This window comes from Tachysurus vachellii, chromosome 12 (genome assembly GCF_030014155.1).
Source record: "Tachysurus vachellii isolate PV-2020 chromosome 12, HZAU_Pvac_v1, whole genome shotgun sequence".
NCBI classification, from domain to species: Eukaryota; Metazoa; Chordata; class Actinopteri; order Siluriformes; family Bagridae; genus Tachysurus; species Tachysurus vachellii.
In genome coordinates this window covers 18338153-18364059 of record NC_083471.1, presented here as the reverse complement: position 1 = coordinate 18364059, position 25907 = coordinate 18338153, and the positions used below count along the sequence as shown (strand labels likewise).

At 37.5% G+C, this 25907-nt stretch overlaps 1 protein-coding gene across 2 annotated transcripts in view; it reads right to left on the bottom strand.

The window, feature by feature from the left end:
- edil3a (EGF-like repeats and discoidin I-like domains 3a) overlaps window positions 1-25907 on the bottom strand; it is a 174682-nt gene that overhangs the window by 62605 nt on the left and 86170 nt on the right. For both annotated transcript variants that reach the window (XM_060884204.1, XM_060884205.1), the window contains exon 4: window positions 4182-4295. In XM_060884204.1, coding sequence (XP_060740187.1) covers window positions 4182-4295 — 114 coding nt within the window. The remainder of the gene's footprint in view (window positions 1-4181; window positions 4296-25907) is intronic.

Here is a 25907-nt window from a genome sequence, read left to right as displayed (position 1 = left end):
TGTGTGCAGTCGTGAGCCGCAACAGAGTACAGGGCCGTGGTTAAATAGCAAAATTCTAACCGATTTGTATTATAAAGGAGACATTGAAACATTGTGCAAACAGGAGATTCAGATCAATTCCAACGATTGTATAAAATTCCACATGCACTAAGCATTTATGTAATTTATTCTTATCATCAGTTAGAACCAGAATTTCAAGGTAATGATTTAAAGTCAGGATTAGCTGGATTAGAAAAGGAAAAACTAAATAAGGCATAAGAACTAAGAACTATCATATACATGCAGAAGTGTCAGGAGGGAATAAAATGATTCAATGTTGAAGAAATATTTTCTTAAATAAATCCATACTTCTGATCTTTTCTTTCCTATAAGCTATATGGTGAGGCACAAACTGCTATAAAGTCATTTTAAGCTTTTTACTGCTGGTTATTGTTTTTAATGTATATATAACAAAACAACTTGAATTTGTCTTATACAGTATATGCTGACATTTTTTCTAAGAGTTTTGTAAAAAAAAAAAAAAAATGTATATACATAAAACAAACTTATGCACAAAGTATGCGAGAAATAACTCCTTCTTTTAGAAAACACACTCTAAGCGTTGGTCCAAAGCAGTAAAGAAGTAAAAGTATGGCTTCAAAAAGGATTTAATGGATTTATATCTTGATCTTCACTCTTGATCTTCTCTTTAATGTGCACTCAGGTCCAACACCTTCACAACTGCATATGTAATGCAGGATCATAACGATAGGGTGAAACATAAAAGCTGTGCTATCATGAAGAAAACACAAATATGCAACCATTCTGACAATATACTCAGGTTAGCCATATGATGATGCAGGCTCAGATAAAATGTCAAAGCTAACTGAAGTGACATTTTCATTCCAGGGTAAAAAAAAAGCTGATATCTGTTTGCTTTTAGTAATTTGAAAATGGCCAGAAGAGTGACACATGTGTAGTAGCACCCAGAGATCTGTGCAAAGGAGCTGTGCCTAATACATACATACATACATGCATACATACATACGTACATACATACATACATGCGTATATAGGGAATTTACATGCTTAAGATTGAGCTGGGATTAATTTCAGGATTAATACTGTATATATATATATATATATATATATATATATATATATATATATATATATATATATATATATATATATATACAGTATGTGTGTGTGTGTATATATATATATTATATTATATATATATATATATATATATATATATATATATATATATATATATATATATATATATATATATATATATATATATATATATATATAAATTACATATATCTTTTGAATCCTGAATATCCAAGATTAAGCATGCTAGTTTTCTTTAACCTCTGCATTTGCGTTATTCATTCTCAGGAGCAAGACGCATTACCTACACTATGTAACAAACAGACACATACTTCAGCTCGCACGGCCAAACAGCTACAGACAGCGAAGCAGATGGTAGAGATTGTACTTGACAAAACAGGTGAAACACGAGGAAAAAAAAAGTGTCAGTCAAACGGCTAATGGAATTTACCCACAATCGATTTGCAGTGAGGAGAGAAAAACATGGCTAAGCTCTTTTTTTTCCCCCTCAGGAGCAAATTCCTGCTGGTTTAAGCGCTTTACAAAACAGGTATAATCTGAATATGATCATACTCTACTTCTGTGCATTAAAGGATCAAGTGTATTTGTAAACAATCTAGAAAAGTATTTAGCAAGCTGTGCAATAAAATAAAAAAAACACAATTGTGATGCTCTTGCTAGCCTTATTTCTGTCAGTGAACTAAATCTTCTGCGCACGATTAGCTATATCTACTAGGGGTGTAACGACACATCTTGACATGATTTCAAGTATGTGTCAGTGTGCATTGCGCAAATGTACGCTCACATTGTGCCTTCAAATCAGCATTCTATTAATTATTCATGCAATGCAGTTGCATTGCATTATACATTATACAGTTACACAACCACATCATAATGGTTACAATGAGCTGTTCAGTAGCTTTCAAACAACACCAAACGTGTGGTAATTATTCATTTTAGCTGACTTTAGAGCTCTTGTTTTTCTACAGAGCCCATTAGGTTTCAGTCAGTCATGTCATCAGGTTAGAAAGATTTAGTGCTTTATACAGACATATTGTTGTGCATTGTTTATGATTTAGAAATAAAAAATGGGACTTTTCAGTTCTTTTTCTTCCTGGTCATGCATTATCACGGATCATCACATCCACTTAACAAGTAAAATATGTTTACACAGCATCCCATGATAGCTAAGCTTAATGGTTAATTATATCTGTGGGCAAACCTAAAGCTTCCCTCTGCTCTGCTCTGAGCATACAGTAGCTTCATCATACAGTAGCTGCTGATTGGGTAGACCTGGAATGCTAGGTTTTGTTTTTCTCATCGTACACGACAATATTCGCTACAGTACTTCTGAAAGTGTACTGTCAGTTGTGGCTAGTTAAAGTCACTTTTGCGGTATTGCACATACATATTGAAGTAGATGCTGTAGCTTACCATCATATAAACCAGCTATTATATCAGCACATCCTTAACCATTGCCGTGTGATTTGTTGTTGGTAAAATTGTAGGAAAAATAACGTTCTATACAGATTTTCCTGCTGATACTACTTTTTCAAAACTTGGTTATAATGGTTGTATTATGTCAGGTGATCCTGTAGCCAGCATTGCAAGTGATGAATTCTGGATGGGAAATTAGCATATTCTCCAAAGAAAAATGCTTATGGTAATCACACTGAAATTTAAAAACACTTTTTAAAATAATGTTTTCACTCCAGAAGAATTTTCTGAATATGCGTTCAACAAACATTTTCAATTATTTTTGGTTTTTGTTTTCATTCCCATAACGTTTTTCATTCCTGGCCATAAGTAACATACAAGTATGATTAAAAAAAAATAATAATAATAAAATAAAATATTAAAATGTAAATTAAATGTTGAGTAAAATGAAAATTAAATGTTAAAATAAAGGCCTAAGGGGGCACGGTGGCTTAGTGGTTAGCACGTTCGCCTCACACCTCCAGGGTCGGGGTTCGATTCCCGCCTCCACCTTGTGTGTGTGGAGTTTGCATGTTCTCCCCGTGCCTCGGGGGTTTCCTCCGGGTACTCCGGTTTCCTCCCCCGGTCCAAAGACATGCATGGTAGGTTGATTGGCATCTCTGGAAAATTGTCCCTAGTGTGTGATTGTGTGAGTGAATGAGAGTGTGTGTGTGTGCCCTGCGATGGGTTGGCACTCCATCCAGGGTGTATCCTGCCTTGATGCCCGATGACGCCTGAGATAGGCACAGGCTCCCCGTGACCCGAGGTAGTTCGGATAAGCGGTAGAAGATGAATGAATGAATGAATAAAGGCCTATGTGGTCCTTATGGTTACATTTGATTGGGTGACTGAAAATAATATTTCGTATTAAATCATATTAAAAATGTACTTATGTTGTTTACACCTTCAGAATTGTTTGTCACAGATAGATTTTTTTTTTACATATCATATTTTATTTGAAGTTTATTTTCTAAAATCAATAGTTTCCTTCTGACTTCTAAAATATAATTTAGTAACCTCCGATCGATACGTGACTAGCTTTGTTCAGAATCTGGGTCAGGCCTATCGTTAGAGTAAAGACATACTACTTTAAAAGCATTAGCATTGTAGGCAAAGCAGCTTGCTTGCTGTCGGTGCTTTTTCATAAGATTAACTTCATAAATCAGTTATAATCTAGAAAAATCAATTTATGATTGTTGCCTCGATTCATTTTAGGAATTTGCTGTTAAATAGATGCTTCGATCCAAAAATCAGCCAATCGCTGCAGCCCTGGTTATAATCTTGCTGAAGGTCATAATTTAATAGTTATACATCAGTTCATGCTATAACAGCAGCACACGACCTCGCTGTGGAGTGTGTTTATCTTGATAGAACTGTCAACACCATGATTGCAGCTTGCCAGTGGGAATGTGTCAGCTTTACTTTCCTCATTGTCTGTGTATGTAAACATATACCTTTGGTAAGGATTTTGCATAGATTTCATATGGGAAATTTAATAGAATATCAGGCTGCCTTAATAGATTGCTTTGGAACTTTTAGATATGGGGAAAAATGAAAACAAGGAACATGGTTTTCAACAGATTAGAATTTAGAAGATAGATACTTACTATACTGACAGTTTCTTCCCATGTATTCGCCTGGACACTCACAGGAATAGTTGGCCACCAAATCCGTACAGATCCCTCCATTTTTACACGGATCCCTTTCACATTCGTTGACGTCTGGAAAACACATATACACAAAGCTAAATTAGCTACAGCGGTAATCAGTGACCCATCTCATTTAAATGCACTAGTGGTGGTTGTTTATCGAGTCGGCTTTGTTTGGTATTTGATGTTTGCCTCTACCCAGATTGCTCAACTGAAAGAGGTAAACACCATCTGCAATTAATCAAATTAACTTAAGACAATAGGGCCAGTAAGTGTGAAACATTTTAAGTGGAGTCACAGAAAAAAAAACACATTAGACAGTAAGGAAAAGAAAAGAAAACAAGGGGAGGAAAACAATTATGCAAATTAAGGTTTTCTCCATATTTCCTAATTATGCACAGAAAGTTGGGCTACCGAATATATTTAACTAAAAATGGCACACAGATTTTCTGAGTAAAGAAGTTTTCCACTACTAGTTTAAAAGACCATCTGAAGAGATGACCTACCAGCCAATATACATACAACATATGATAGATTTTTACATTTTAAAGTATCAGCCATTCTTCTTCTTCTTCCTCTTATTATTATTATTATTATTATTATTATTATTATTATTATTATTATTATTATTATTATTATTGCTGTTGTTGTTCCTTTTTTATTCCTATAAATACATCTGTTCAAATACAGTTTGTATGATGTATGTATGTGTGTTCTTTTTGTAATAATGCTGTTATAATAATCTCCACTCTTCTGGGAAGGCTTTTCACTAGAGTTTGGAATATAGCTGTGGGGAGTTGTTCATTCATCCACAAGAGCATTAGCGAGGTCAGACAGTGATGTCAGGTGAAGAGGTCTGGGGTGCATTCAGAGCTCCACTTCAACCCAGTGGTGTTTGGTGGAGTTGAGGTCAGGGCTCTGTGCAGGACAATAAGGTGCTTACACTCCAACCTTGGCAAACCATCATGCTAGAATAGATTTTATTCACTTAATTCCCATGAAGGATATTTTATAACAGTAGCATGCTTTGACAAGAGGAACAATATATACTGTAGGTACGATGAACAGCAGTCCATATACTTTAGGCCATAAAGTGTACTATTTACTTAGTTATCTTATATACTCATTTAAGACCATTCCTCCTTCATATCATAGCTGTAAGTTCTTTACTAGGATTTAGTATTTTACTAGTACCAAGGTACAAGTCTATATTCTCATTCTGATGTCTGGTTATAAGTCTTTTTTCATAATCTTGTGGTTTTGTGTTAATTAGTAAATGTTTTAATTAATTTCATATACAGTATATATATATATATAAAATATCAAAAGCATAAAAGCTAAGAGTTCCTTTGTAACACTAGATCTGTATATAGAATATACACATCTTATATATTGTATATACACATATACAAACCCCTTTATACATCAGGTGGCTGAATGTGAACCAGTTTCAGTTCCACATCATTGTTCTAAATCTGTTGCCCATGGGAAGATCCTGGTACTCAGAGTACAGAACATGAGCTGGTTTAAAAATAATTCTGTTTGTCTTTATTACAAAATGCTCATAAATCACCTGAAGAGACATGTTGCTTAACTCCCATGATCTTACAAGCTGTCTTAACAAGAATAGCTAGTCTAGTTCTGTTTGAAGTGGACAGTGAGGAGAATGAGAACAATGCAAGTCAATACAATAACTACAGAGCAGCGTTTAGCCTAAAGACATGGGATATGTTTGTGAACTGCGATCTCAGCAGGAACTAAAGGAGTACAGTAGTGGATCATTCTGGTCATAAACCACATGCAGGCACAGACACTCATCATAAACTGCTGTTTTAATATCTGAATGTAATGGTGAGGACTTCCCGGCAGCCGATGTCAGATAAAAGAGGATCTTTGCCCTCTCGCTTCTTCATTGTAAGGCTTATTGTCACCAGGCACATCACAGAATAGTGGTCAAAATATATTATCTCCAGCAAGTGGCACAGAGATAGACAGGAAGCGAAGATGAAGCATAAATTGAACAGAATCAGAATGAAGGGCAGCTATATCAGCACAAGACTCTAATAAACCCACGGAGTTAAAAGGATATTCCAGACAGTAGAATTAAAAGGAGGAAACAGCATGAAGAATGTTTCTCAGCTTCCAGTCAGGCTGAAGTAACCATTATCTCAACTATAATCTGTGCTTTTCTAGGAGTATTGCTATTCCTGTCTTTGCTAGGATTTGCTAATCCATGGTGCAAATTGATCAAAAGCCTGTCCGCCTTTGTTTATACCGAATTGCAATAAATGGAACGACCATGCAGCAGTCTCACCAGGAGGCCTGTGGAAATGCTGATCCAGAGAGAAGACCACCAAGAAAATGTTGACAGGTTTATTACTTAGAGACATTATGTAAGCTGCACAATGCACAGCGTGCAACTATATAATGATCAAATGTGTTTTGTTGCAACAGTAACAAAGTAAAATGGCTTGTATCATATAATACTCTGTATCTTTGTAAGACATTCTGCATGAGTAAATCTGTGATCTTTAGTCATGTTCAAGATTTATTTTGCAATGTATCGCAATGTTCTGATCTGAGCTTTTGAGTTTAAACTTCTTTCAGAGTCATGTTGTTTTTTTTTAACTATGCATACTGTAACAATCTTCTACATTCCCCACTTTGCCATTCAGTGACCTGTTGGTAGAAGAGCCACTCTGCTGAAGAGAGGGATGCAGCAGCACTTTAATCTGTCCAGCTCACTCACCTCTTCATCTATACACTCCACTCTGCTTAAACAGCCAAAGCTTCAACTTAATAATAACATCCAACAGAGAAACCTGACATTATCAGTTATGTTTGAGACACCTCTACAACAAACCCCCTCCCAACTCCATCCCCACCCTAGCCTCAACCCCAACCCCATCCCCATCCCCAACCTTACACTTTAGCAGAGATAAACATCTAAACAAAATTTTGGGACCATTTCCCATTTAGTAAACCTCTTTTTTTAGCCGTAGATAAATTTGTATGCATGCTACGTCTCCTGATTCTCTGTATCTTTTGAAATATTCATAAATCTTAGACACATCACATTATTAGACAGTTAAATTTACTATGAAAATTGAAAAGGAAAATGTCATTTTGGATATTTTATTCTGAAACGTTACAAACCATAACTTTTCTACTGTTGCAGCCGGCTGTCACAAGTGGCTCTTTAAAATTAAATTGTATTTTTTTATTTTTTTTTTTTATGTTATGGTGACTTTACCTACATCATTAATAAAAATCTCAATTTTTCACATGTGGCTGGTTTAAATATCTGTAAAATAGAGAACATGGACTATCGCGGTTCATGGCCTGACACACCCAAACACATTCATCAGACTGAGCTGTACAGTACACAGCCTTGTGATTCAGGAACAGTATTCCATAGATGGATATACGACTGTCCTTGACTTCGGTTTGTCAGCCAAACCTGACTATTATAAATCTAACATTCCTGCTCAGAGAGCCAACATCTACAGACAGCATGTCAAGTAAGTCTGTCTGTAGATATTAGTCTGTCTACCCGTTAAATCCTTCTTACATCTCTTTACAGAACATTATTACAGAGTTCATTTGTTTTTAGCTGAACTTAAGCGAACATACTTGGTGTCACTTCAACGTATTAGGTGTTGATTTGATACTAAACATTTTAAAATAACAAGAATGAACTGTCCTTCAAGTGTTGATTATTAGGAGACCAGATTCAACTCTACTGTTGAACTAACTGTACTATAGAATATAACAGTATGTGGTCTGGTCAGTGCTGCTTTTGTGTATTGTCTTGTAGTGTTTTGTATCATTCGTTTGCACTGTTTTTTGTCTTGCACTGTTTGCACCAGGTTGCACAGATGCACTTTATGTGGCTAGGACTAACTTACTTAAGTCTTAAGCTCTGTCTTATGGTCCTGGAGAAGCGTTGACTCATTTCACGGTGTAATGTGTCGGCTATATATGGTTGAAATGACAATAAAAGCTTCTTGACTTGACTTAAATTCTCTGGATTTGTGCAGGTATAGATTGATTGTAAGCATTTGAATTGAAATACTGCTAAACCCATCAAAATATTATGAAGATAATATTTAAATTATATATAAAGTATATTTTAAAATAAATGAGTTACCCATAGATATCCATGACTGACGATATTCATGGATATATTTAACATTTAAAGGCATACAGTTTGAGAAAGTGTTATGTACTAGAATAACGTACAAACAAAAAAAACGGCATGTTCTATGTGGCGAATCATTTTAAAGCTCTATCAGATGATTTGCACTGCCATCACACGATCGGCTATGAATGTGATCTGCATGTCAATAGATCCATTGTGGTGCTTTTCAAGAATGAATTCTCTTCATAGGAATTAGCAGTTAAATAGAACTAAACAAGCACCAGCCAAAAGGATGCAATCAAAAGTCACAATCAAAAGGGATTAGATTTTAATTACTGCAAGCACAAGGGACCTACCGTTTTCATTAACCATCATTAACCTGAGAATCGAAGACTCGAGAATGCATAATTGAATGTGACAAGAGCAAAGCGTCATTAAGCCATTATATTCATGCAAATTCTGAGCATTAATTCTACATAAGTGTGTTAAACAGTGTCAGCCACTTTGTGCTGAAGGGGAAGGCATGGCCATTAGAGATATGTGAAATGTTAAATGTGTGTTATGTGAACTGAATTGAAGAAACACAAGTTTGAGATTTAGTCAGCACGCAAACTTTTCACACAATGGAATGAAAGTTTTCAAGAAGAGAAACACGATGGATTTTTTTTCTATCACAGTGATAATCCTGTTGATTTTTTTAATTACTGATTGTATTCATTTCGGGGGCACGGTGGCTTAGTGGTTAGCACGTTCGCCTCACACCTCCAGGTTTGGGGGTTGATTGGCATCTCTGGAAAATTGTCCGTAGTGCGTGAGTGAATGAGTGTGTGTGTGCCCTGCGATGGGTTGGCACTCCGTCCAGGGTGTATCCTGCCTTGATGCCCAATGACGCCTGAGATAAGCACAGGCTCCCCGTGACCTGAGAATAGTTCGGATAAGCGGTAGAAAATGAATGAATGAATGAATGTATTCATTCCAGTGTTGATTTCGAAAGATTTTTTTCTAAAATTCTATAATAATTCCTTACATTAAGCGAACGACTTAGTCATCATTTATGAAATTATAAGCCACATTATCAGCCTCAGTCTACCAAGAATTTTCATGGGTGCCATGAGAGTCTTCATGGGTGCCTTAACGTTTAACTTAAATTATAATCTCCACTGATTTAGTGTAAAATGTAATTTATATATTTAGTTTTTTTCAAAGTTGCTGACGATGAATTTAGAAGTTAAATAAAATATAAAACAAACAAAGAGAAAAAAAGGCTCATTTAAAAAAAAAAACCCTCATAGGGAAAGAAAAAATCTAGAAATAACCACGATGAGCCGCATCACACAACACAGAAACCCAAGATTAAGTAGGGTTACTAATTAATGGAACACATGGCAGATGTGAGTAATCTGTGAGTGTGAATAGGTCACGTGATGTTCTAGGACTGAAATGCAGTAATGTCTCACCCTCAATGTTTTACCAGAAATCATACAACATCTCACTTTCTGTCACTACAATACAGTTTCAAGTTGTACAAACTCTCTTTGTACAAACCAAAAAAAACACTAAACGTCCGGTCCTGTTTCTGTACTTGTGTGTAATTTGTACTTTGATTGGTTAATGTGTGACGCGTTTGTCTACTTTTACTGTAGTTTCTTCTCCAAAGGCATTTTAGTTAAAGTAAAAAAAAGGAAGAAAAAAGTTTATCCACCTTGTTCGCATCATTAAACCCAGTGCCGATTTGATGTGTGCCTCCTTAATCAAGCTAATGATGTGTCAGTGTAGGGAGCTGAAAAATATCAGGCCAAATCTAAATCAAATGCAGGGGGTGTTTCGCTCTGTGTGATCACATGACACCACTGCCAGCCTGCACGAATATACAGTTTGAGCTGGAAGGAAATCAGCCCCAGTTAACAGTCCACTTTAAACAACCTTAAATAAATAATCTAAAGTGGATGTGAAGGATGACATCAGCAGAATGGAAATTGACTTATCAGACCTTTTCAATCAGTAAAAACAAACGACTTAATTTATCGCTGCAAGTTTGATATCAAATTAGTCAGGACACTGCTGGCTTTCAGTGTGAGATGTTTTTCCTTCTGTTGACATAAATGTATGGAGAGTTTTAGTGGTTGAATACAACGCTTTCAAATTTTAATTGCTTAAGTACTGTATTTCTCTCATCTCTGAGACCTGAAAAAGGTTAAAAGATTAAAAAATAAAAACTTTTTGGAACTTTTCTATGAATATATTGCTCCTAGTAGGCAAGTTATAAAACTAAAATTCTTAAAGCCCTGACTTTTATATGAGTCATTAAGCACCACTGTACATTTAGTGTACAATAAGAGCGGAGGCGAGTGATGGCGGGTTGGAGTGGGTGGAGAAAAGTGTCAGGAGTGTTGTGTGACAGAAGAGTGTCAGCAAGAATCAAAGGAAAGGTGTACAAGACAGTAGTGAGAGCAGCTCTGCTGTATGGTTTAGAGAATGTAGCAGTGAGGAAAAGACATGAGGCAGAGCAGAGATGAGGATGTTGGGGTTCTCTTTAGGAGTGACGAAGATGGACAGGATTAGGAACGAGCACATCAGAGGGACAGCTCAGGTTGGACAAGGTCAGACAGGATAGATTGAGATGGTTTGGACATGTACAGATTAGGGAGATGGTTATATTTATTGGTAGAAGGATGTTGGAGATGGAGCTGCCAGGTAAGAGGACAAAAGGAAAGCCAAAGAGGAGATATATGGATGTGTAAAAGAGGATATGAAGGTAACTGGTACGAGAGTAGAGCAAAGCATTCATCATAAACAGAAAGATCTAAACACAGAGATTTGGACGTTTTCCATTTAATGAGATAGAACCAGCCATCACCCTTATCAACTGCTAAACAATTGCACTAAAAGCTGACCACACACAAGGCAGGGGAAACTGAGCTATAATCTCTGTCCTTTCACTAGGAGCTAGAGTATGATGGGAGTGCATTTTTCAATAGCCAACTATATCAGGCTTGGCTACGCTGTAAACACTTGCATCTATGCTGTACGTATGCGCTGACACCAGGGTATTTGGCTGAGTTCTCATGCACAGCTTTTGTTGCATTATCCCCTCATGTTCCCACTGACCAATTAGTGCAAAACAAATCACATAGATGGCTTATGTGCCACATTTCAGCCTAGGTTTTTCCAAAGAGGTTCCAGTTTGGCAGGGACGGGATTCCTTTATGAGAAAGGTCAATAGTTTGAGACAGCTACAGTACATAGCTAACTGATTTCAAACAGTTCATCAGTGAATAAACTGCAGAGAGTGATACTGTCAGTGTCAGTAAATAATAAAAAAATAATTATTATTGAACAACTTTTATTTGTATGTCTTTATTTAATAGTAAGCAAATAACAGAACTGCCTGAAGTGCACAAAAGAAAATCTTGTGTTGCTGAACAAGTATGGCTAGTGTGAAGACACATATTGATTACAGACACTGAACTGAAGTGCTGTGCATTTTATGTTCTGTCTGAAACCGAGGTTAGACCTTACAGCAATCCGGTGTGTGTATCAGTGTAATAGAGAGAGGATTAACTCAGACGAGAGAGTAAGATAATCCACAGTCGGTTGATACTCTCATGTTCAGGGTCAGATAAATAAAAGTGTCACCAGAAGGAGTCACAATAGTAAATTAACCCACTGTACCTCTCTGTCCATACACTCTGTAATGCAGCTACAATAACAATGAGATTCTTCACATTTACATAAATGGATTCCTTAAATATGTTTTAATGGATTAATGGTTGTAGCTTTTTAAAGTGTTCCAGCAGGGTCTAAAATCCACCTAAAAATCTACCTAGAACCTAAAAACCTAAAGAGCAGGTTGTGTTGTACTGGATGACGAGGCACGGAAATAGGAACAAAACAATGAACGCTACAATGTGAAGGCTTAACCTTTTTTTGTTTAAGTATGTAAACCTACTGCAGGGAGCTGACACAATATTCAAAAATTCTCTCATTTTCTACCGCGTATCCGAACTACCTTGGGTCACGGGGAGCCTGTGCCATCTCAAGCGTCATCGGGCATCAAGGCAGGATACACCCTGGACGGAGTGCCAACCCATCGCAGGGCACACACACTCTCATTCACTCACGCAATCACACACTACGGACAATTTTCCAGAGATGCCAATCAACCTACCATGCATGTCTTTGGACCGGGGGAGGAAACCGGAGTACCCGGAGGAAACCCCTGAGGCACGGGGAGAACATGCAAACTCCACACACACAAGGCGGAGGCGGGAATCGAACCCCCAACCCTGGAGGTGTGAGGCGAACATGCTAACCACTAAGCCACCGGGCCCCCTATTCAAAAATTGTGTTATATAAAAAGTTGTTAAGACACAATATGGGTTTGTACCTGCTTTTCATTACTTGTTATGTTTTTCCTCATATTGCTGTTCAAAAAATTTAATATATTCACACACACACACATATATATTGAGCAGTGGGTAGAAGTGGGTAGAAACCAGGTAACCCAGATGAAACACGTGCACATTCATAAAACATTACACACAAACAGTAACCTAAGCTCATGATCAGACCATGATCGGACCCTGGAGCTGTGCAGCAGTAATGCTACCTGCTGAACCAGTGGTGTTGATCTTTTTCTTGTTGTCCTTCAGTTCCTCGCTGTTCGGGGATGCCACAACGAATCGTCCAATCCGCATTTGTGATTTATGGCACAGGTTTTATGCTCTTCCTGATCCAGCCCTCTCATTTCATTGAAAACAGAACTGAGAGGTAACCCATCAGTACCTGCTGCACTAATGTATTTGTAATATATATCTGAATAAAGAAATCATAAAGACTAATAATGTTGCATGCTTTTTAGCCTCTTAAACTTCCAGAAGTAGTTTCAGTAGAGTTAATAATTGTTACTGACTCAAATGATTAGTATGCAATTGCTAATAGCTAAATGCAAATTAAGTCGAATAAATAGATAAACAAAAAGTACTGTATAATGAAGAGGTTATAAAAGAAAGCTCAAAAATAAATAATGTGATCCATATGAAACATCCTGAAAATACATTCACGTGTCATTATGTGATATATTTAGCATATAACCCACCCATGATTTAAAGCTTAATGGTGCATTCACATTGCAGTGAAAGGCAAAACATCTTTCATCCTGGCTTTCATACATTTTCTATGGAGACAGATGAAAATCTTGCTTAGATGATTTTAGAGCAGGAACTGAGAAAAAAAATTAATATGTCAACATTATGCAAATGAGAAGTGGCAGGTAGAGGCCTGTAAGATTATTGAATGCGGTGAGGAAAAGGCGTTCTCATCACATATCGTGCCTAAACTCGCCGTCAAGCCACACGATCAAATAAGTACAAGATGGAAGAGAAGAGAAATAGCTAATATAAGCCCAGAACTAGCCTGTGGCTCTGAGTGAAATCCACAATATGCTTGCCCAGTCTAATACTTTGCTCTGAAACATGTAAAAGGTAACAGTTTATAGAATTTAATTGAAAGGTATGACAAGCTAGTCAGCTAGTAAAGAGCACTGAGACAGACTCAGAGCAGGAAGCGGAATGTGACATCACCCAGTAGAGAAAATGAGCGAGCTCATTGGGGATTTGCCAAATTTATACAGCCATAGTCCATATGCTCTCCAGACAGCAGCACAGGCGAGCTATGCCTCGTCAGTTTAGTAGGCAGTGGGAGCCAGGAACAAGCGGCTTGCTGTACAGTTACAGCACTGAGGAATATCATGTTACAGATACGTGTGCGAACCTGCCAGATGTGGCTACAGTATGTCTGAATTCAGACAGAATCTGATCTCATTTTTAACCAAAATACCTCTATTTTACGAAATCATGAATATATTTAACTAAAAAAAATATGTGTTTGTGTGTGTGTGTGTGTGTGTATGTGCACGCGTGTGTGTGTGTGTGTGTGTGGTACTCTGTGATGTTCTGAATTGCAAATAAACAGCAGAAATACCTTGAATATAGTCAAATGTAGCAATTATTTTTATTGGATTTATTAAGATTCCTTAAAGACAATCTTAATAATTCAACCAAATCAAAGATTATTAAGAATATTTCTACAATAAATTATTAAATAAATAAATAAATAAATAAGGTTTAATAATGATAGAATTATGTTATTTTAAAATTTTTAGGTTCAAAACGGGTGTATTCCCACCTCACACTCAGTGTTCCTGATATACACGTCAGATCGATTGTGACCCTGACCAGGCTAAAAAGCAGTTAAAAAAGATGAATGAATCCGTGATGCATAAAATTTTTAAAAGATTTAATTAATTTACAATATAGCATTTACTTAAGTTAATCAGTGTGTTGGTGGATTTCAGTGCAGTTTGAATCTTTGAATGTGATATATATATATATATATATATATATATATATATATATATATATATATATATATACAGTATATATAATGAGAGAGAGAGAGAGAGAGAGAGAGAGAGAGCGAGAGAGAGAGAGAGTAAATCCTGTAGCTTGCAGAATTGTACATAGTAGAAAATGTCAAAATGTCACCATATGGAGGGTTTTCCCAGCTCATCACACATATATGAATAGATGACATTTTTTATTTTGTGACAGCCTTTTGAGTTTTTTCTGAAAATGAAAAACAAAATGCAAAATGGTGTTGCATTAGTAGCCTTCTGAAACTGATAAGCTGGACATGCTTTTCCCAGGGTGTCAGACTATTGATTTGTCCACTCTTTCTAAAAAAAAGGGGTAAATTGTGAGATATTATATCATTTGAAGTTTTGCTAATTGATCTTCATGGGTTGCGAGGCGAGGTTAAGTGAGGATTGTGCTTATTGTCTGTTGTCTGAGAGACGAAGTGCTGAGCAAGATATGTGATAGGAGAGACTTAACCTGGTTTTATGTTCTGAGCACATACAGCACAGAGAGAGAGAGAGAGAGAGAGAGAGAGAGAAAGGGGGAAGCTGTGATGTGCACAAACAGCATATGTGAGTGTGTACGGTATGTACTAAGTAGAAACAAAGAATTATATAGAAGGTAAGAAAATGTGCCTGTGTGTGTGTGTCTGTGTCAATGCATGTATAGACAAAAGAAAAAGGGACAAGGAAAACGTGCATTTTAATGCACATAAAAAGCATCAGTGAGTGCTGAGATGTGTGGACAAAAAGAGAAAGTGTGTGTGTGTGTGTGTTTTGTGTAGCCTTCTGGAAACCAATTGTCCACACAAATATTGGAATATCTGACAGTTCTGACCTTGAGGGTTTCCAATCGCTACAAAAGAAGGGGTTCCCTTTCCTGTAATTTATTTATATTATACAAAAATTATAGTAAGAGAAATGTGTGTGTGCGTTTGTGTGTGTGTTTTGCTCCACCCCACACTGCATGCAACTGCAGCTCCTTCACTATCAGCATTCAGCTCCATGCTGCTCGCAGCACATAAAAATAACTTCAGAAACATCCCCCCTTCTACCCTCTCCTCCTCCACCGTCCTCCTCCTCCTCATCACTCCACCACCAAAGGCTTTTAAAAATCCAGCAAATCTCATACCCACCCTCAATTACCATCCAAACCTTAATCAGGTCCTTAACAACACCCTACCAGGTCTTTCTCTGACTGGCCTTTCTCTCGCTCTCTCTCTCTCTCTCTCTCTCTCTCTATCTCTCTCGCTACACATTTCCCACAAAGACGCTCCGCTGGGATATAATGAGAGCAATGAAGAGCGTTGTATGGTGGGGAAGTCAGCTGCTAAATTGGCAGTGCTGTGTCCTGAAAGAGAACAGAGAGAAGGTGAAGCGGTCAGTCTTCGGAGCAGCAGCGGCCCCTACTGAGTGAGCACCTGTTCCTGACCTACGAGATACACAACAACGTCCAAGACACGACATGACAGTGCAAAGACACTGACAGTGAGAGAGCTGCTGTCTGGGTGTAACCTGTTTATTGTCATGCTGTTCCTGATTCTGTTCTAGTTTTACACATGTACTGTTCAAAACATGATCATTTTTATTCTTTATTTTACACTGTACACGAATTCCTTGTAGCGAATCTTGCATCTTAGGTCCGGACATTTCTGTACCTCTGACACAATTCAGGACGATCGGATCGATTCTGAGTTTGATTTGAATCAAAATGCGTCTTGAGTTTTACGGTGATCTTAAATGAAGATTTTCCCACGTTGTTGTCTGGTGTTAGGTGTGTAAAATCCAATCTTAACCCTCACAGTCCACTCATGGCCACCTCAATTTCAAAGTGTAATTTGCAACCCCAGGTAGTGTGTGAGGGTGAGACGCAATCTTGGTATCACAAATGAAAAACCAATACAAGCTGAGATGAATGGAAGTCACTAGTACTCACGGAAAAAGGTAAAATAAGGTCGTGTGGTCAATAGTCAATTGTAATTCTTTTAGGTAATCTACCTAGAAACTACCTAGAGAAAAATGATCATAATTTTTAAAATTTTTGTCAAATAAGTAATTGAAGATTTTGTGCTTTTAATGTGCTTATGATCATTCGTTAAGGATTTATGTTCATGTCTGACTCTATAGTGAATAAACTGAATACGTCATACAGAGATAATGGAGGGTGTTTTGTATTGGGAGTTAAATGCGGGGTGCACGATAAACAAAACAAACGTGTAGCCAATTAGCAGAAAGGGGTGTGTCTTGTCAATATGCGGCAGAGAGAGTGTTCAGTGCGCATGTCTGACACTAGCCGAAAGCGATTGAAACACTGACATGGCGGATACCTGCCGTTACCTCTGCCTCGGGTGCTAGGTGTTGAATGTCGTCTTCCGTGTGAAACGGCGCTAAACCTTTCACGGTACAACACACAGTACTACAAAAACACATTTGACCTGTATTACCATAGTATTACTCATTGAGTTTGTTTATTGATAAAAATATCTCCTCGGCCAGCTGCCCCAGCAGGTTCCGCCATAATACTGTAGTTGCCTGGGTTACGTACTGTATGTATGTGTGGGTGGAGCTATCAAAAGAGGGGTGACACCCATTTGGGTTAGGGGCGTGTTTGTTTTGGTGATTTCAAATGTCAACATTGGCTTTCAAACATCGTGCACCCCACCTGAAAAGGGATGCTTGTAAAAGTAACATAAGAGCTAGTTTATTTCTAGAAGCTAGACTAAAAGTGTGTGGATACATGATCATTGAACATCCCATGCAAACTCACATGAGCATTAACATTGAGGTGAAAGAGCTTTACTACTGTAAAACCTCCAGATGTCTGAGGTGGCTAGATTTTAGAAAAGTGGTTGTGGGGATTTGTGCTCATTCTTCCCAGCAGTGTTTATTGAGATTGAGGTCAGGGCTCTCTAGTTCTTCTACTCCAACTTTGGCAAAATGTCTTTACGGAGCTTGCTTTGTGCACAGAGACATTACTATGCTTGAGCAGATTTAGACCACTTAGTTCTGGTGAAGATAAATAAATAAATAAGAAATCTACAGCATATAAAGACAAACTAAATTAATAGAGTGTTTCTATCTGTGTGGGATACATTTTGGGGAAGAATCACATGTGGGTTATGGATTATGATCAGGTGTCTATATATTATATAGTGTGTATACAATCGCATACAACCTCACTAGCCTTTAATAAAACAAACATTACATAAACAATATTATTATCACATACAGCAGATCTGAAGAGTCTTCTAAGGGCAAAGAACATCAGAGTCTGAAAATCAACAACAGTCTCCTGATGCATTTTTAATACCCTGAATGTTACACACAGGATCTGGATAAACTACATAAAATAATAAATATAATAATTGTTCAGCCTTCATCCATTTCACAGCAAGCACAATTAAAATATTCTCTGATGAAGATAATGTTCATTCATTCATCATTCTTTCATCTTCTACCGCTTATCCGAACTACCTCGGGTCACGGGGAGCCTGTGCCTTGAAGATAATGTCATTACCAAAATTCATCACTATTTTTAAAATGCTTTTTATAATTGCTTCGCTATTTAATTTATTTTCTTTCATGGAAAGGGAAAATAAAACAAAACAAAACAAAAAAAAAACACACAATTACCAGTATTAAAAAAAGTAAACATGCCCTGTATGTAAATGTACTGTATGAATATCAAGGAATTGTCTGAATGAAATAACGAAGAGGTGAAAAGAATATAAAGATATAAGAGCTTGTCACTATTATTTGCACAAATTCAACATTAGGAATAACATTAAACAATGATCTGTTAACCCAGCAGTAAGCGGGCCACAGTTTCACATCTACGGTACAGGCACTTAACCCCACTGAACATGACAACACCACATTAGCCATCAACTCGTTTTAGTGACTAAACCTAATTACTCTTGTTTACATTTTCTATTCGGAAAAATCCGGACATAGAATTTAAAAACAGAGCTCTATGCATATTCATCAGCCTGTCGTGTGAGTGCTTTAAAGAGCACATAAGAATGACCCTCATTACAATAAGTCAGCGTTAATAGCTCGTAGCGCTGTCACATTTGTTAATGCCCAAATCTTAATTAATGGAATGAAAGGTAATCTCCTCTCACTGCTGTTTCCTAACTGTCGCAGAATACTTGATAGCTCTCTCGCTTTCCAGGATCTGCATTGCTAGGCTCATTTGCAGGACTGCTGTTGTAATTATTAAACAGTGAGCTTCATATTTTCTAGCTGCAGCATAATGGGGATGTACTGCCAAGCAGGTTTAGTGTGACAAAGTATATGATCATAACACTGGATGTGTGGCAGGCTGAGATGTGGAAAGCAGCCAAGCGTGTTGACAAACTGGATTATATTCAAACATTTGTTTTTTTTTTGCCAATAATATACCAATATCTGCCAATAGTACTTTAAAATAATTGAAGAAAACATTTTTTAAAACCAAAAAGACCCAAAATCGGCAGAAAGATGACTATAAGCTTACTAGCTGAATCTATAGTAGTTCTCCCTGATCAATTCAGTTTGTAAGCAGATCTCGGCTTCCAAAATGTCCGTCATGTCGTCAAAGCAGAATCGTCAAAATGTTCGAATGACCTAAAGAAAATAAGAATAAGACCTGAAGACTTGAAATGATCAACAAAGATTTCCCCACTGATGTCTCTGCTATCTCAGGTGAAGAGAGAGAGACTACTGATAATTAAAGTAAGAACCTACTGTATTTCCTATTGTAAAGTTTTTTCGAGCAAATAAACAAAATTTGTTAAACAAGTTTAGATCACTATACATTTTATTTAATCCGGATTTATATATTCATTACATTCCAGCATATGTTTGTGTAGATTTTTTTGATTTTGTTGTTCTACCCTGTCAAAGTTTTAGAGGTATTAGCTGGTGAGTATCTCAGGGGACTCTGGGCACATGGTGGCGGAACAGCCAAATGCAGGAGTCATACCCCTAACCATGGAGGTGAAGCAAATGTAATAACCTTTAAGCAATTTCTGCCTCATATTCTGAATATCCATTTGTAAAAATAAATAAAAAAGCAAAAAAAAAGTTTCTCACACAATCCCATTTGTAAGTTGTAAAGTGAATCGCATGTAATTTTTTTTTTGTACACATAAGTATTTGGACCTATATGATTTAGTCACACTTTTTCCTATCAGGTTCATAAAATGTCTAGAATGGATTGAAAAGTCACTTTAGACATATACACCTGTCATGCCATCTTTGCCACAAATAGTTTGGGAAACTTCTGCCTTGCTACAGTACATCTGCCCTGGTGAGCTGTAAGTGCAGTTATTGTGAAACGGAAGCTTCTAGGAGCAACAGCATCTCAGCCACAATTTTACAGAGTAGGGTCTCCGAGTGCTGAAGCACATATTGAAGAAATAAAATTTCCTCATCCTCTCTTGTGTCACTCACTCACAAACCGTCTCTGGAAGCATCATCAGCACAAAAAGTGTGCTTGTGTGGATTTTGGAAATGGCTTTCCATTGCCAAGCAACTGTGCACAAGCCTAAGATCACTATGCTCAATGACAAGTGTGGGCTGGAGTGGAGAAAAGCACAAGCACCACTGGACTCTAGAGAAGTAAAACGTCTTCTCTGAAGCGCTGAAGCATTCTTCAGTATCTGGCAGTCTGATGGACGAATATGGGTTGGGAGAATGGCAGGATAATGGCTTGAATGGTTTGCTGGTGGAGGAATAAGAGTCTGGGGCTGATTTTCAGGGTGTGTACTTTCCTAATTCCACTGAAGAAAAATGTTAATGCAATGGGATGTCCAACAAACTCATATACAGTAGGTGTGATGGTCAGGTGTTTATGTAGTATAATGTAAATGTAAAAAAAGAAAGAAAGGAATAATTAAAAATTAAATATTTTATAATATAAAAACTGGGGGGCACACCTCCAGGGTTGGGGGTTCGATTCCCACCTCCGCCTTGTGTGTGTGGAGTTTGCATGTTCTCCCTGTGCCTCGGGGGTTTCCTCCGGGTACTCCGGTTTCCTCCCCCGGTCCAAAGACATGCATGGTAGGTTGATTGGCATCTCTGGAAAATTGTCCGTAGTGTGTGAGTGCGTTAGTGAATGAGAGTGTGTGTGTGCCCTGCGATGGGTTGGCACTCCGTCCAGGGTGTATCCTGCCTTGATGCCCGATGACGCCTGAGATAGGCACAGGCTCCCCGTGACCCGAGGTAGTTTGGATAAGCGGTAGAAAATGAGATAATATAAAAAACTCATTTGCATATTCAGGTGGACGGGGTGTACTGGGTTGTGATAATCTTATTTCTCTGTATATTGCAACTAGACACCTGACTTTCCTTTGGGATCAATAAAGTATCAATAAAGTATCTATCTATCTATCTATCTATCTATCTATCTATCTATCTATCTATCTATCTATCTATCTATCTGTATCTATCTACTGTATCTACTGTATCTATCTATCTATCTATCTATCTATCTATCTATCTATTGGTTAGGGTTTAGGTTAGACAGGGCTAGGGGTAAACAGGGCTACGGTTAGACAGTGGCAGGGTTAGACAGGGCATCTATTGTTGAATTGGAATGAAATCTTTAAATGTAATCTTTTACATTTTGACTTTGGGGTAGTTAAAAAAGGTTTGGTGTAGACAGGGTTAGTGTTAGGAATAGACAGGGCTAGGGTTATACAGGGCTATGGTTGAGGGTTTGGGGTAGACAGGGCATGTATTGTTTGAATTGGAATGAAATCTTTAAATGTAATCTTCTAACTTTTGAATTTTGGGATAACAAGATGCTTTTGAACTATTTCTATAGTTCAACTATTTCTATAGTTCACTAACAAATAATAACCTTAAACAACATAAACACAAATAATCCACAAATCTGACCTATACAGTATATTAGTATCCGGTAAACAGTACAAATGTCTAATTTACAGCATGTGAAAGGTTTTTTTACCACGTGAACAATGTTAGAGATGCGTCATCCTGGTGCTGTGATGAGACAAACGCAGCTGTGAGGTGACAAATGTCTTTTGCACTTTCTGTCGTTTTTAAACAAACACAAGAAATGGTTTTCTGTTCCTTCAACACTCTAGTGTTTTTTCCCCATAATTTTGCTCACTTCTCAGCTCACTACGAATATACGGAAAAAATGCAATTTACTGAAGGGTTTTTTTAAAAAAAAAAAGTTTTTCATGCTATTGTGAGAAAAAAGAAAGAAGCTCCTGTATATTTTCACATTCACAGGGCTGAAATGAAACATTTTCCCCCCTCAGTACTCTTTCCTCCGTGACAGTAGAATATGTTTAAAGTTTTCAGATGAAATTCACTTCAAAATTCTTTAAAACGAGTTCATCTAAGTCGAAACCTGTCCCTTCAAATCGTACGAGCTCTTAAGCCTCTTGACTATGCAATAAGCATAAAAAAGCAGCTGATTTATATTTATAACTGAAGCATATAAATGTATTATCTAACAGCTTGTCTGTTATCAAGGTGTCCTTTACTCTGCTCTTTAAAACATGCTGTGGGTCATTCTCCGAAAGATCCTGTACAGAAATGAGACAAAGAAAGAGATGGAGTGATGTATGAGAGGAAAAGACCACAAGACCCTTCTGAAGACTTAGCAGCTTCTGGAGGGTCCTTGAAAACCCGCCTCAATCACACTCCCAAAGAGTGCTTCAAGTGTCACCTTCCTCTGGGGATGAGAGACATGCAAGAGAATGTGAGGAGCATACAGATTGGCTGCAGAAAAAGCTGGCATACGCACCCGGCGTTCTTAAATCCAGTGTGAGAATCGTTTAGCGAATACCTCTAGAGATGAAATTCAAAGGAGTGATGATCGCTGTGATCGGGTTTGTATTGATCATACACTTCATGTGTTGCGTAATGCGTGTTATGCGATTGCTTTTGCTCTACAGTCAATGCTGCTACTGTATTTTGTGCTTTTTTCCAGGAAGCTTGGCTCAGCACTTTGCATTTGGTTTGAGTATTCAGTTACTAAGAAAGAGAAATGAGCAAAAGTGATAAGAAAGCAAATGTTGATGTGTATGCTAAGCTTCTTTAATATCAGTAATTAGTAGCTGAGTTATTCTAACCCTAACCCCTAACACTAACCCTTCCTAATTTAAAATGGGTTCTGTAAAGAATCCCCCTATAGTGAGGTAGAAACTTTTTGAAAACATTATGGAATAAGAACTCCCTAGCCACTTTATTAGGAGCACTGGGTAATTGCTTTAGCACACATACAATTAGCCATTCAAATGGTAGGATTACAATACAGACACAGGTAACATGGTCACATTAAACGCCAACAAAGCGTAACAAACTGAGATCTCAGTGACTGTAGCATGGACGATAATGCCAGATGGGCTGCACTGGGAATTTCAGAAACTGATGAGGATTTTCATGCACAGTGTCTAGACAGAATGGTGCAGAAGATGAGCCCTGTTGTGAGATTAGATCAGTTGAAAGATTAGAACTGTTTCAAGCTGACAAAAAGGCTACGGTACAGTAATTATATATAAAATCACCACTCTTTACAACCTTAGTGAGCAGAAAAGCATCTCATAATGGACCACACAGTGAACCTTGAGAAAAACCACAGAGACAAAAAAAAGGCGTGTGTGTGTGTGTGTGAAATGCTAGGATAATACATCCTATGAATAAATGAATGTTCTCTAGGTGTTTTTATGGGTTTTTCTCCAGGTTCCACCCACTGTACAGTTATTTATAAACAATTATTTACCAAAAATGAATGTAGAAACCATTAGAACATCAGTATTTGGTATATAACACGTTTGCTCAGTCCATTTAATGTCAATTTTTCACATTTCGTTCATTAGACTCAAAGTGGTATGTTTCAAATGCAAGCTGTACATTACAATCTGTATTTTCTTGCATAAGCAAAGTTTTGGGGCAGAACTGCAAGCATCTTGACATTTTCTATGCTTAATCTGTACCGATGATGAAAAATTACCTAGGCAAACCCAATAAAGTGTCTCTGTATTTTTTTCACATTAAGATTATAAGATCCTCCCACACAGTTGATCTGATCTGACTGGAAAAGGAAATTAAGAACAAGTCCATGACTGAGGCAGATGCCCTGATGTTTTGCTGCTTTGCTCTCTAATAAGTCAGTGTCTTAAAAGGCAGACAGAGCTTTGTCAGGACTCTGCAGGATTCGTATATACTAACAATCACTAGATTAGAAGTTTGTAAAGAAAGATAAAATATTTTCCTGAAAGCACTACCTTGCTTTTGAGAAAATATTTAAAAAAAAAATTTGTGACTACATTAGATATTTCTCAGAGGAAATCAGATCTTTGTACAAATAGTATAGATTTACATTACATTTACATTTACAGCATTCAGCAGATGCCCTTATCCAAAGCGACGTACTGTACAAAAGTGCTTTTAAGTCTCTATCATTGAGTACAGTACATTAACTCTGGGCCACTAGGTTACAGGCTTAAGATACCATGAGCTAAACACACTGTTCAAAGCTTTTTTTTTTTTAAATACACACATACAACAAACAGGGAAGAAAGTGCTAGTTGAAGTGTTTCATGAAGAAGTACAGTACAGTCCCTGACAAAAGTCTTGTCGCTTATCTATTTTGTAGAAGCACCTGCTATTAACCTGACTTTGAATTAATCAATTGGTGTTAGAAATAGCTCATATGAAAAGCTAAAACCCTCCCAAATGATGTTTAATGCACTGAAATAAATTAGTTTCACTGAAAAAAGATTTATCATTTAATCAAGACAGAAAGGTCAAATTTTGGCAAGACAAACGTTTTATCGCCTATACAGAAATTGAACAAATTTACTGCAAATACAAAAATATGTTAGCAAATTAAGTAGTGGTGCTGTGAGATCCAAATTTAATATCTTGTATGACTTCCATGAGCTTGAAGGACTGCATCCATGCGGTTTGGCAAGGATTCATAAAATTTATTGATGAAGTCATCAGGAATATCAAAGAAAGCAGTCTTGCATGCCTCCCAGAGTTCATCAATATTCTTTGGTTTCGTCTTCCATGCTTCCTCTTTCATCCTACCCCACATATGCTCAATGATGTTCATGTCTGGTGACTGGGCTGGCCAATCCTGGAGCATCTTGATCTTCTTCGCCTTGAGGAACTTTGATGTGGAGATGGAAGTATGTGATGGAGCATCATCCTGCTGCAGAATTTGGCCTGTTTTATGGTTGGGAATATAAGTAGCTAAGATTTCTTGGTATTTTAGACTATTGATGTTGCCTTCCACCCTGCAGATCTCTCGCACCCCCCCATACTGGATGTAACCCCAGACCATGATTTTTCCTCCACCAAACTTCACTGTTTTCTGGGTGAATCTCGGATCCATGCGGGCTCCAGTAGGTCTCCTGCAATATTTGCGGCGACTGTGGTGTAATTCAACAGAAGATTCATCTGAAAAATCCACCTTCTGCCACTTTTCCAGCGTCCATTTATTTAGCAGGCTGTGGGACTTGGCAAATGCCACACGGTTTTTTAATTGTCTTTTGTTTAGTGCTGGCTTCTGGGCACTGATTTGACCATGGAAGCCATTTCGAGACAGAATCCGACAAACTGTTCTGGTTGACACAGGGACTTCAGGTGACCAGGTCTCGTGGAGCTCTGCTGCAGTTGGAAATGAGCTGGCCTTGGATTTTTGAGCCAACAAACGGTCCTCTCGAGCAGTTGTCTTGCAGGGTCTGCCTGACCTGGGCTTGTCCAAAACGTCTCCAGTCTCTTCAAATCTTTTTTTATCCTCTGTACTTGACGCTGAGACACATTGAAGGTGTCTGCCACATCAGCAGTGGATCTGGTCTTCAGCCTCTTGATAATCAAAACTTTAGTCTCAGGGTGAATCTTAGGCATGTTTGCAGAGGTCTAGTTGCAGTTGATGTGAAGGTCAAGTGTACTGGGGTTCTTTTTATACACACCTGAGACCTAATTGATCCATTATTAGTCACATATGACTCATATGACAAAGCGACAACAATTATGTCTTTAAAAAAAACAAAAATTGACTCAATGGGCTTTACCAAGCTGTGAATATTAGAATACTTTTGACAGTTTTGTTTTGCACTGAAACATTACTACAAAAGCTTTTGGGATTAAAATGAGG